Below are 12,338 nucleotides of genomic sequence, written 5' to 3' on the forward strand. Positions count from 1 at the left end.
AAGATATTTTGACGTCTCAACAAAGTTTATTAATGCGATTATTAGTTTCCAAATAAGGTTTAAGTGGATGCTTTACGTAGGGATACTCCATCGTATATTTTTCAAGTGTGAAATTGGCATTTATCATTTATTACGATTATCTATTGAGAGCTGTGAGCATGCTTAATACAAATTCACTCTTTCTGTTATGCTGTATAGCATTTATTTTATTAGGAAAGCTTTTCGCAGTCAATCTATCATGTGACGCTAGGTTAAGGGAATGCGAAAGTGAAGTAAAGTCTCTCCTTAAAAAGAATGGTGAATGCTCTTCTGATCTGGATTCATTAAAAGTGGAAGTTTCTCATCTTTCAGAAATGGTTTTTCAATGTGAAAGAAATGTTAACTTTGCTCAAGATTCCCATCACGCAATATCATGGAGAATAGTAGTAAACCAATTGAAAAACTTTTCGATGTTTTTTAAAGGTCTTATTGCTGCATCATATAGTAATATTCCTAAGGAACTGGAGTCGCAAATCAGATCCACTTACGGCAAATTTTATGTTTATTTAGATCCTGTAATTGAAAAGTATTCTGAAGTGTATCCATTGATTTGTAAGCATATGAAAATTTATATGAATAGATATGTAAATTTATTGAATCCCTACATCGAGTCTGTGCTCGTTTATTCGGAATTTATCAATGAAAAATTGGACAGATATGTTGCTAGAATTGAATCTTATGAGCCGAATATTGCAGGAACTATCCCCAAAAGTCTCCATGATAGAATTTTTTACATATTGTGTGCATTATTAGCGTTATATGTTGTATTGGAGTCGATTCTTATCGCTTTAAGACTCATATTTAGATGTTGTGGGATAAAATGTAACTCTTGTACAAATAAGAAGAGCATTAAGTCACCTGCATCAAAATCTACTCCTAGTAACAGAAGAAAGTAATACTTTAAGTTTTATTTTTGGGTGTGGTAGTTATATTATTCTATGAAGTGCGTCTTAGGTACTATTGATAAGCGAATATTTGTTAATTTAAACTTGAGTATTTAATTTACAGTTCTTATGTCTTATTATATTTGCAAGTTCTATGCTTGCGTTAATAATTTCTGATGATCTCAATTTGTCTTGAATTATGGGATGTCTTAGAATGTCATCGGTATTTGGTCTATTTATAGGGTTTGGATCCAACATTGACCTAATTAGGAACTTTAGTTCATTTGTCCTATTCGGAATATTTGGAAACTCTAAGTTATTCATTCCTCTGAAGATAGCTTTAATGCACTCTTCCGGGTCTTCCGGATCGAGCCCATTTCTCGTATCAACTCTAAATGGAACTTCATTGTAACATAATTTATAAACCGTAATTCCCAATGACCAGATATCGCTATAAATATTGTATTCTCCAGTGAAGTTACCTTTCTCATCTTTTGTGAGAAGCTCTGGTGCAGTATACTCTACTGTCCCTGTGAAACCGTGACGTTGATTTGATGAAATTGTACATTCTTCTTGATCGTCTGACAGAATATTTTGACTTTCCGGCGTAATAAAATTAATATCTGAAATCATTTCTGATGAAAATAATTTAAAATTTACATTTTTGAGGACTTGTGCAGTTCCAAAGTCTGAAAGTAACGCCTGACAAATGGGCTGTTCAAGAAATTTGTCAAAGGTTATGTGCAGTAAAATGTTCGATGGCTTTAGATCTCGATGCAATATTCCCCTATGATGTAAATGTTGCAAACCCAAAATAATATCGAAAAAAATTTTCCATATATGATTTTCATCTATGTATTTTCTTGAGAAATAGTTGCTATTTGCACCCCCAGCAAAAGATTCAGTTGAGAAATAATTATATTTGAAGTTTAATTCATCACCAATATATTTTTCATTAACATTTGGAAAGGATAATAGATTTTTAGCTCGATGCCCATGTTCTTCATAACTATTTATGTTTTTACCAAATGCTGGAAGAGAATAAATTAAGGTATCAAGAGAGCCCGAGTTACAATATTCCATTAATTGAAAAAGCCAAGGTACTTTAGGACAGAACTCATTTGAACTGTACATTTCCAACCAGGAATGCCTGTATTGTACAATGTTTGGATGGTGCAATAATTCACGAATTTTTACTTCTCGTAATACTGCTGAAAGCCAATTCTTATCGTCGCCAACAGGAACTTTTTTTATGGCATATTTTGCCAAGGTAATCCCGTCTAATACATGAGCGCAAAGATATACTTGCCCAAAACTACCACTTCCGAGCTTTCTAATTTCTACGAAGAATTTTTCGTAATAGCCTGTCATCAGCAAATCTGAATTTAGGTTAATTAAGTTATTTATTTCTGTACCAATCCCTTTTGAGGACTTTATTGCATTAAATTCTAAAATATCTCCTTCATTATTGAGTCCTTTTGAATCAAAATTTCTCTCAACAAGGTTATTCATTACAGAATATTGGAGTCTGCTGATGCTATTTCTAATATTGATCTGGCGATATAGTTCTTCTAAGAAAAAAAAGTAATTTTGATTATCAACACTATACTTGAGATATCGTTCATTAAGGCGTTTATTAAATTTGTCACTAAATTCGGAACAATTTTCAAATTCATTGATATCAGAGCTATTAAGCGTTGTTTTTGATGTTTTTACTTGGCTTTCATTCCCAATGTTAAAGTTATCATATTCAAAGTCTTTTTGCTCTTGTAAATTATTCAGATTGAATAAATTATCTTCATCATTTGATTGATTAAAGCTATTAGGATAGAACTTATTTGGTATAATTCTACCACACATTGGACAATGTAAATTGAAATGTCTTGATACAATTTCAAGATTTTCTGGATTTGATCTTTGAATTATCTCATCATGTAATTTTGTATCTTCATTTTTAAAACCAAACCATCTGCTGTATGGGATCAATGAAGTTGCTTGAGAGCTTTCATTATCAGTTATATTTATATTGGATACGGGGTTTTGTTGATTCTCAAACATTCTGCTCACCATAGTTTGTGGTGAAATAAAATAGGACATATTACTAGCATATTTTTTTATATCAGTTGCACTTGAATTCATTATTAAGGATAAAGTAAAGTTGATAATTGATAATCAAAAGAAATTATTGATTAAATATCAATTATACATTTTTAAAATTGTTTTTCTATATCTATTAATTATTCGATAGTTTAAACTATTCAATTACATGCGGTATAAAAATATATTGCAGTTGTGTGGGGATCTTGCCAAAATTGAATATTAATTGAAATTTTTTTTTTACTAGTAACAATAATTATATTGAATTAATAGCAAGAAAGTTTATGTTTGGCTAACAAAATATCTAATTTTTATTTTATTTATCACAGTTCAGAATGGAGATAAACGATGTAATTTGGCTGATATCAAATGGATTCAAGTACAAAGAAAAAATTTTGAGTGGAAGCTCAGACCTTGAAACTAGAACTATTATGAATGAAATGTTCAGATATGAGGAAATGAATGATATTAAATCTTACAAAGAGACTTCTATTTCTGAAATTAAAGTAATGAAAAGTATTTTTACACAAATGAATAAAAGTTTTGAATCTTCATTCAGAAACTCACCACATGATTTCAAATTATTAATTTGCTACATAATAGATACAATGCTATTAAATTACAATATCTTAGCAGGTGATGCTGACTATCCATATTATTCACATAACACTAACAAGTTAATGAAGCTAGAATTATTTCCAGATCCATATATTCGTGGTTATAAAATATTTCTATATATATATAGACTAAAAGTTATTTGTATGGAAAAGCTGAGCTATTGTGAATGGTCAAACCTATTATCAAAATTAAATTTAATTGTTGAAAAGTGTGAAGCAACTAAGAAAATATCAAATCACAAATCCTTTGATTCCTTCAATGATTTCCTCATTTCTGACTTAGGGAAAATTATTCTAACCAATAAAAAATCACCTAAAACATTTAATATGTTGCAAAGTAGTCACGTATTTGGTAATTTGTCAAAGTTATCTATATTTTTAAAAGGAATAAATCTCTTGAAAACACCAGAAATGAAAAAATTAGGTGAACAGTACTTAATAAAGACAATCTCAATTCATTCCTTAACAAACATAAATTTCGATAGTTTTAAGTTCGTAGGTGATAAAACTAATATTATACAAAGTGATCAACTGTTTCAAATATACTGCATCATCTCAATGTCCATGAATTCAAATGATTTTAGAAACTCAATAAAGTATATAATTTGTGCAGAAAGATTACTAAGAAATCTTTCAAAGTCAACAAGTATTGGTACTGTAGTTTTGATTAAAATATATGTATTAATTTCAAAGCTCTACTTATTAATATACAATCTAAATGCTAAATATGGGAGATTTTGCCCAAGCAATTCAAAGTTTAATAAATTTGATTGCTTGCCTTATTTAATTATTTCTACATTGGAATTAATTCATTCCGAAATATTGGAAAACGCAAAGTTTCTAACAAAGGAAGAACAGAATAACATTTTAAATCATTTATCTGAATATATTTGCTACTTGAGATCAGATTATCCGACATTATTAACTATGAAGTTTGTCGAAAGTTATTCGAGTGGAGAACCATCTAATAGTAGATATCTGTGTTTCAATGTTGACGAGCATAAAAAAAAAAGTTTAAATTCAATCTTTCCAATATATAATATTTTTTCATATTTAAATACAGCAGAAAATAATGTAAATTATTTCTTTGAAGTTCATTCGTTGATTTGCTGGACCAAATTAATTCCTAATTTCCTGCTTTGCTATTCGGAATTTAACTCAAAATATTACGAAAACATGTATAATAGCATTTTTCTTTCACAACTTGCAGATCAACTATTTTATTACGTTCAGATTCTAAACATTTCCGACTCAGAGTTTGCAAGAACTTTTCCTAAAGTTAAGGCTGCAGAGTTATATTTATTTATTAGTTTATACTCGTACTATGCTAAAGATGAAATATCGAAAGTTACTGAATTTTTATTATATGGGTCAGAAATATTAGAATCATGTAGTGATTCATTCAATGTTTGTTCCATTAAATGCATATTTGCCTATATAAACCTACTGATACACTTAAGAAGTTCGAATGATATTTCAAATATCGAATCACAACTTAGAAAAGTTATTAGAAATGGAAAAATGGTTTTTAAATTTATTTATTCAAATCAAATGGGGTCAATATTCAAAAAAAAAATGGTTAACTTAGCCCTGATACAGTCATTAACACTGTTAATTTTAATAAAGAATGACCTTAATGCATTGGAAAGTGACGAGTTAGATATACATTTACGGTTTGAAGAAAATGAAACTGAGATAGTTGAAGAATCTTATATAGAGAATAATGTGATCATTTCTAAATATCTCTCTATTACTAGATCACTAAATAATTGCATTTAGAAAGGTAGACTAAGGTAAATGTAATTCTTTAATAGTAAGTTCCTCGGCCTTGATAATTACAATAATGGTTGTAGACTTCTGAATTATTACTTGGAATATAGTATTGATTATGTATTGAATAGTTAGACCATTTTCCTGAATTATAATCAGATATATAATACGCCGAGCTTTGTATATCTTCAGATTCAGCAGCATAATAGTAAATAGGTTGTGCGTTTGATGTATCACATGAAAATGCTGGGTATCGATGCCCCCCTTCTCTACTTCCGACATTATCGGCACGTTGAATATTAATTAAGTAATATTCATCGTATGAGATTGGGTTAACCGACGTCTCGTTACTAATATCAATCCCTAAACTATCTCTAAACTGGGATCCTTTAGAGTGTGTAGCATTAACTATGCTAAGATCAAGATTATTGTGATCCAGTTGATTATCATAGTGGTGTTGTCGGTATACATTAGAATGCGTAAAATGCATATTTCTTTGTGAATAGTGGCAGTTATCATTTCTGTATTCATGTGAATGATTCATGGTTTCATGAGCTCGAATATTATCAAAGTTGTTCAAATGATCTTCACAGACTTTTGGGTAATTAGAAATTGATCTAGGTAAAAACTCCTTTGCATTAGGGTTGAATGAAAACTTTGATTTATGATTTTTAGATAAGGGATCTTTACTTGATAACTCCTCAGCAACTTTGGCATGCTTGTTGTTTGCCTTAGATTGATTTATTGCATCTACTAACCCAGTTTTTAATTCGCTATTAGCGTCTTTATTGGAATTGTTTTGATCAGAAATGTTTCTGTGTACGGAGCTGAAGTTCATTTCTTCATCATTTTCAATTGTAGAACCAATTATCTCATTTTCAAATTTATTTGGAGAATCACCCTTCTGTTCCCTCTCTATTTCATTTGCAAGTATTTCTGCCCTCCTCTTTTCCTCTTCAGAAATCTCATTAAAATCGAGCGGTGTTGTGTACAAATTTTCATCATAGGTACCTTGAACCCCAAACTTATTGCGATTTTCTTCAAATTGATCCCAGCAATCAAAAGGTTCGTTACCCAAAACATCCTCGATTATATTAGAACTATGATCCTCAGATACCCATGGTTTCAATGTACGTTCGTGCACGCGTTTTTCATCGTTGCTTATCTCATTATCAGTCCTAAATGAGTTAATCCCATACATTTTGCTCCCTTTTAATTCCCCAGAAACTGAATCAAATCTCGTAGGTATTCCATTTATATTTGTTGTGGAAAGTCTATAAACCAAATCAAGTGGAAACATACAATAGTCCTCAATAGGTTTTGAAAGCTCGTTGCTATATAAGTCTAGTATTCTTCTACAAAAACGGATACAAACAAACTGTTCGCTGCTACCTTCCCTTTTGCTAATCGAGTGAAAAATACCACGATATACTCGGTTGTCAATAAGCTTCAATTCAACATCACTACCAATCAAAACTAGTATAAATACAGCAAATTCGGAGGAATTACTGTTTAATGTCTCTGTATTGGCAATTCTATCCGAAATTGAGCCATTTCTTGCTTCAATGCTGTTTGTATTGTAGTTTCTTTGAAACTGTTTATTGTTTTTCCTTTTAATATTGTATTGATTGAAGCTTTTATTGTTTATGAAGTTTGAGCTTTTCCCGTTACTAGCTTTTGAGTTTTTTGATTGGTTGTTTCTTAAAAATTTTATATTTGGTTCATTTGACTCCATTTTAATTAATTTAGAATTTATTACTCGATGCTGATTAAAATTAGCCACAAAAATATACTTAACAATTTCTATTTCTCTCTACGAACACGTATATTTCAATAATTTAGTTTTTTAACTGAATTAAGCCATCAAATTCAGAATGATCTGTTAATTCTGTTTAAATTGACGAATTACCATGCACATAAAATTATATTAGCAATTAATATGAAATGAAATCCATTAGCAATTATTATTAAACCAATCCAAGTTCAAATTTCTCTGAAATAACGAGACAATTGAAGAGGCGGCAAAACAATTCAATCACTTAGAAGTGTGAAATCTAAAAATTTTACTTGAATTAGCGAATTATTGCTTCTTTCAGGGAAATAGCGCCATATATTTTTCACCCCTCCAAAACCTTTTTTATTGAATTTAGAACAAAATATTGAAATAAGAAGAGGTTTCAGCTAAAAAAGGGAAAAGAAATTGCTATATATTTATGTCAAATTAATATAAATTACACATGTTAATCTTTCTTTCAATTAAATGCACGATTAAAATGTTACTATTCTTGGGTCAGGTATTGGCGTTTGATGCAGAAGGGCATAGTGCAATTGGCATGACTACTATATCTGGCCTTCAAAATAACTTTTCTCAAAAACTTAGAAGATTAATGAATGGAAAAGATATTGTTGATATTTCTGGTTGGGGCGAGAGAGTTTCAAAAAAACACCCCTCAACACTTCCCTTCCACTTTCAGGGTCAGAATAAAAGCGATTATTTGAAAGATGGAAACCTTGGAGTCGGCGATTTGAAAAAAAGACTTACTTTGAAATCAGATATCAATTGTAAAAATACCGGTCATTGCCTTGTCCCAATGATCAAACACTTGTATTACCGACTAACCGGAGATCATTCTAAGTTTAAAATAAATTATCCTGAAGGCATACAATTAACTGATTCCGATTCGATGAAATTCCTAATTAATTTAGTTGGAGACCTTCATCAGCCCATGCATTTTGGATTTATTGAGGATAATTTTGGGAAGGAAATAAGGGGAATGCTAAGTATTAATGGCACAAATGAAAGATTATCATTATTTGAAATTTGGGAAAGTGGGATTGCACGAAAATTAAAAATTGAAAAGCCTCAATTCTGGTTTGGTGGATGGACACATATTTTAGCAATAAGAGACACGTTTGATAAAGAATTACTGCTTTGGAAAGAGAGAGGTATAGAAATAATCGATGACTGGGCTAAAGAAAATTTTAATGTGATGACCAATGAAATATACTTTCATCCAATATCAAAGGAACCAATTATTGATAATTTTAACGTTGACATTACACTAGAATTTGCATGGCTCGAAATTTTTCGAAACAGAATATTAATTGCAGGGGCCAGGTTATCGATAATTTTGAATGACATACTAAAGTTAAGAGAAGGTAAAGAAAAACCATTTCGAACAACAAGTTCATTGTTATTATCGAATGATGAAGATATTAGTCACAATATTTCGGACCCTGTAGTTGGTATCAACGTTAACAAGAGACAAATAGCTGAAATCAATATTTTTGGTAAAAAGATAGGCATTTCGGTTTGGGTCAAAAATCTGATCATCAATTTAATAATAATACTAATTTGTTTAGCAGTACTTGCATATATATCAATTTTCAGACTAAGGGACAATTACTCTATTTTAAAAAGTCCTCAGCTGCCATTATCCGAAATAAAAACAAAAAGTGTTCAGATGAAGCAAACGTCAGTTATAGATTGATCTCATTTCTTTTTGAAAGTTATAAATATTATCAGGTAATTTGGGATTATTCATTAAATTTTATTTAAAATTGAGATTTCAAATAAATATTTCACATTTTACTCAGGTTATAAATTTTATTAAATGGTACTCATACACAGGACACGCAGTAAGTAATTTTGGATATTTCAATATTACTGGTAATGAAATTTATTTTTTCTTATGTTCGATAATTTGACTGTTGTTTGCCATTTCCTTCCCCATTTCTTTGAGAATGATGTTACAATCCCATCTTTCGAAAACAACTTCTATTAAACAGGCATTTTCGGGATTTTCCAGGGCAAATTTTAAAGATTTATTGAATTCACCCTCAGTTTTACAAACGAATGATGGTATATTTGGAAAGCCAAAAGTTTTTGCCAATTTTGAATATTTCCAACTCGCAATATTGTTGTAATTATCATCACAAATTACGCGTTCTATAGTATACCCATCGTTATTAATTATTATAACTATAGGGTTCAGACAATTTCTAAAAACTGTTGATAGATCTTGAACAGTTACTTGTAGGCTTCCATCTCCAATGAAAGAAAATACTCGTTTCTTGCTTGCTATACACAGGCCAAGAGTTGCTCCAACTGAATATCCTATAGATCCAAAGAAGCACTGACCAAAAAATTGAGAATTCTTTGTTAGCATTAACTCCAATCCACTGAATAGAGAAATACCTGTTTCTGTAAGAACATTTACTGAATCAGGTAAGGAGGATGCTACTATGTCGAACATTCTATTAATCGTAAGATTTCTTGCTGGCTCGAGGCCCAGACCTTTATTTTTTCTATGAGTAAATAAGTGCATTGCTTGTGGATAAGGTGGCGTAGAACCTGGGAAGTTGTACTGCTTAAGCTCCCCTGTTTTGTACAGATTTATCATTCTCTGAATTATATCTTCAACATAAACCTCTTTGAATTCTTGTTCTCCAATTTTCGACTTTCCTAAATGATTATAGACCATACAGTGTTTAGGCAATTCCTCTGAAAAAAAGCCTGTATTGAAGTCCATCATTTTTTCCCCGAGCACTATTAAACAATCGCTTTCTTCAACGTACTGCTTTACATGTGGGTTGCCTTTTTTACCTAAATATATACCCATATATTGAGGATGCTGCTCATCAATTGTTGTTTTCCCCATGATCATTGTTGAAAAAGGAATTTTTGATATTTCTAGTAATTCATTCATTGACTCTGTAGAATGAACTCTTAATAATTCATATCCTAGTATGAAAACAGGCTGTTTTGCGCTTTTAATCAATTGAATAGTTTTCTTCATAACTAAGTCTAATTCAGAAATATTGCTTCTCGAGATTGGCTTCTTCAATGGACTTTCAGGTCTTTTAATATATTCATTAACTAAATCCGCGCATAAACATATATATACTGGCTTACTTAATGTAATACATTTAAGTAGCGTATTATCAATAATTTCAGCAGCTGTTTCCTTTTCCGCAACTTTCACAGCCGACGCTGTCACTTGCTCGAACATTTTTAATGTCTTGGAATAATCAAATAGTGTGTGATGTAATAAAGTTCCACTTTTATGATGTTTCGCTATTGGTGCAGAACAAATGTGAACTACCGGAACATCTTCTGCAAATGATCCTGCAGTGGCGTTGATTGCGCTTAATTCTCCGACTACAAACGTTGTAGACAGCGCTCCAATACCTTTAACTCTTGCATAAGCATCGGCAGCATAACCTGCATTAAGCTCGTTACATGTCCCAATATACTTTATTTCACTCTCCATTACAACATTTAAAAATGAAAGTGCATAGTCGCCAGGTACTCCAAAAATATGATCGCATCCTAACTCTCTTAACCGAATACACAAGTACTCTGCAACATTTACCATTTCATTACTTGAGCCTTCTATAATTGAATTCATTATATAATTAATATAGATTAAACTTTATATTTAATAATTCTGAATAAGTTATACTAGTAACCTTGTAGATAATTATGATAAAAATAATAAACTAAATTTAGCGCATGCAATGCTTCAATAAAAACCCCACACAATAGTGCATGCAGCGATATACAGTCACATGAAAAATTGAAGTTCGATTAATATATATGTAATTATTTAAATTATTTGCGTTATTTCAAATAATTTACTCTATAAATGTAATTTATGTATCTATTTATATTATTTTTGAAAAGCCATGCAACAAACGTGTCGAGCAAAGACATTACCGAATAAATTCCTCCAACTATTGCACAAAAGGATGTAATTAAGTGAGATATTGGAACTCTCTTGTAAATTTTCTGCAGCAAAAATGGCTGAAAATCGTAAACAATAAAAATTCCAGGAAGGCCTGAGAGTTCACCATTTTGCACTAAAACATCTCTTTCTCTTTCTGTAAACGCGTATTGGTTCCCATAAAGATTAATTTCACCGTTGCCTGAAAAATATTGCGTTGGTATTAGTTTTACATAATAGTGAAACATCTTTGTACCTTTGTGTACAAATTTCTCAACATTTTCTAATGGAGAAAGTAAAAATGGTATTTTATCAGAGCCAAATCTTAATTCATGAATTATATGGCTTGTATTAAATCCTCTAGAAATATCATTCATATTGAACTCATGAACATGTTTTCCATTTTTAATGGTTGCACTTCCTAGTGCTACATGAATATTTCCTGAAACTTTGTTTACCTGCATTCTTCCGTTGATTCTGCACCCCACTTTCTCTATGCATTGGGGTGCCTTACTTACTATATCTAAATATGACCATCCTTTGGATCGATATGCAGTTTTTAGAGAATCGCAATCATTACAGCATGAAAACTCATTAGTTTCTGCGCCATAACAGCTCATACATTCGATCTTTAAATCATTTTGTTGGTTATATTTAATGCTTTGTACTTCTTGCCCATGCAAATCAATTGGAATTTTGACCATAGATTCTTTTGCATCTACTTGATTTTCACCAACATTATCCACACTATCAACAGAAATTTCTTCACATCTTAAGCTTGGAAAGGTAATATCTAGCTTGATGTCTAGTTTATTATTTATTGTATTATCCACTCCTATATTATCTATCATTTCTCCTTTAAAATACTTGAAAACTTCATTTAGTGTCAATAAAAATACAATAATATACACAAGTAGAGAAATAATGCTTCTACTTGTTGATTTAACACAATAATCTTCATGTATTTTCCCATATATATCTATTTTCTTAACTTTTGTTTGCAAAGTCTCATTAGCTTTCGCTATATTTCCTAATAATAAATCCCTTTTTCTCTGCCTTAGACTAGATTTTTCACCAAAAACTGTTTCCATTCTCTTGAAATGGTTTCACAAAAATTATCACTTTTTGATGCAATCTTTAAATAGTAAAAACTAATCTTTTCCCGGTTAATCAATTTGCCTCTTAAAAAACTTTTCCCACAACAC

At 30.7% G+C, this 12,338-nt stretch overlaps 7 protein-coding genes across 7 annotated transcripts; 3 read left to right on the top strand and 4 right to left on the bottom strand.

The window, feature by feature from the left end:
* Nucleotides 1-158: 158 nt before the first annotated feature.
* ELE39_001194 (uncharacterized protein) lies at nt 159-935 on the top strand (the record flags this gene model as incomplete). Its single annotated transcript, XM_067344233.1, has 1 exon — nt 159-935. The coding sequence occupies one exon, from the start codon at nt 159-161 to the stop codon at nt 933-935; it is 777 nt and encodes a 258-aa protein (XP_067200271.1).
* An 87-nt stretch (nt 936-1,022) lies between these two features.
* ELE39_001196 (kinase domain-containing) lies at nt 1,023-3,062 on the bottom strand (the record flags this gene model as incomplete). The annotated part of the gene is made up of 1 exon (XM_067344235.1): nt 1,023-3,062. One exon carries the CDS (start codon nt 3,060-3,062, stop codon nt 1,023-1,025), a length of 2,040 nt encoding a protein of 679 aa, XP_067200273.1.
* A 293-nt stretch (nt 3,063-3,355) lies between these two features.
* ELE39_001197 (putative low complexity) lies at nt 3,356-5,416 on the top strand (the record flags this gene model as incomplete). Its single annotated transcript, XM_067344236.1, has 1 exon — nt 3,356-5,416. One exon carries the CDS (start codon nt 3,356-3,358, stop codon nt 5,414-5,416), a length of 2,061 nt encoding a protein of 686 aa, XP_067200274.1.
* Nucleotides 5,417-5,444: 28 nt separating this feature from the next.
* ELE39_001198 (polyadenylate-binding -interacting 4) lies at nt 5,445-7,142 on the bottom strand (the record flags this gene model as incomplete). Its single annotated transcript, XM_067344237.1, has 1 exon — nt 5,445-7,142. The coding sequence occupies one exon, from the start codon at nt 7,140-7,142 to the stop codon at nt 5,445-5,447; it is 1,698 nt and encodes a 565-aa protein (XP_067200275.1).
* Nucleotides 7,143-7,680: 538 nt separating this feature from the next.
* ELE39_001199 (S1 P1nuclease) lies at nt 7,681-8,898 on the top strand (the record flags this gene model as incomplete). The annotated part of the gene is made up of 1 exon (XM_067344238.1): nt 7,681-8,898. One exon carries the CDS (start codon nt 7,681-7,683, stop codon nt 8,896-8,898), a length of 1,218 nt encoding a protein of 405 aa, XP_067200276.1.
* Nucleotides 8,899-9,087: 189 nt separating this feature from the next.
* ELE39_001200 (pyruvate decarboxylase) lies at nt 9,088-10,818 on the bottom strand (the record flags this gene model as incomplete). Its single annotated transcript, XM_067344239.1, has 1 exon — nt 9,088-10,818. One exon carries the CDS (start codon nt 10,816-10,818, stop codon nt 9,088-9,090), a length of 1,731 nt encoding a protein of 576 aa, XP_067200277.1.
* Nucleotides 10,819-11,030: 212 nt separating this feature from the next.
* Nucleotides 11,031-12,224, bottom strand: ELE39_001201 (ER vesicle Erv41p; the record flags this gene model as incomplete). The annotated part of the gene is made up of 1 exon (XM_067344240.1): nt 11,031-12,224. One exon carries the CDS (start codon nt 12,222-12,224, stop codon nt 11,031-11,033), a length of 1,194 nt encoding a protein of 397 aa, XP_067200278.1.
* Nucleotides 12,225-12,338: the final 114 nt, after the last annotated feature.

Source organism: Cryptosporidium sp. chipmunk genotype I (assembly GCF_004936735.1).
Source record: "Cryptosporidium sp. chipmunk genotype I strain 37763 chromosome Unknown contig_17, whole genome shotgun sequence".
NCBI classification, from domain to species: Eukaryota; Apicomplexa; class Conoidasida; order Eucoccidiorida; family Cryptosporidiidae; genus Cryptosporidium; species Cryptosporidium sp. chipmunk genotype I.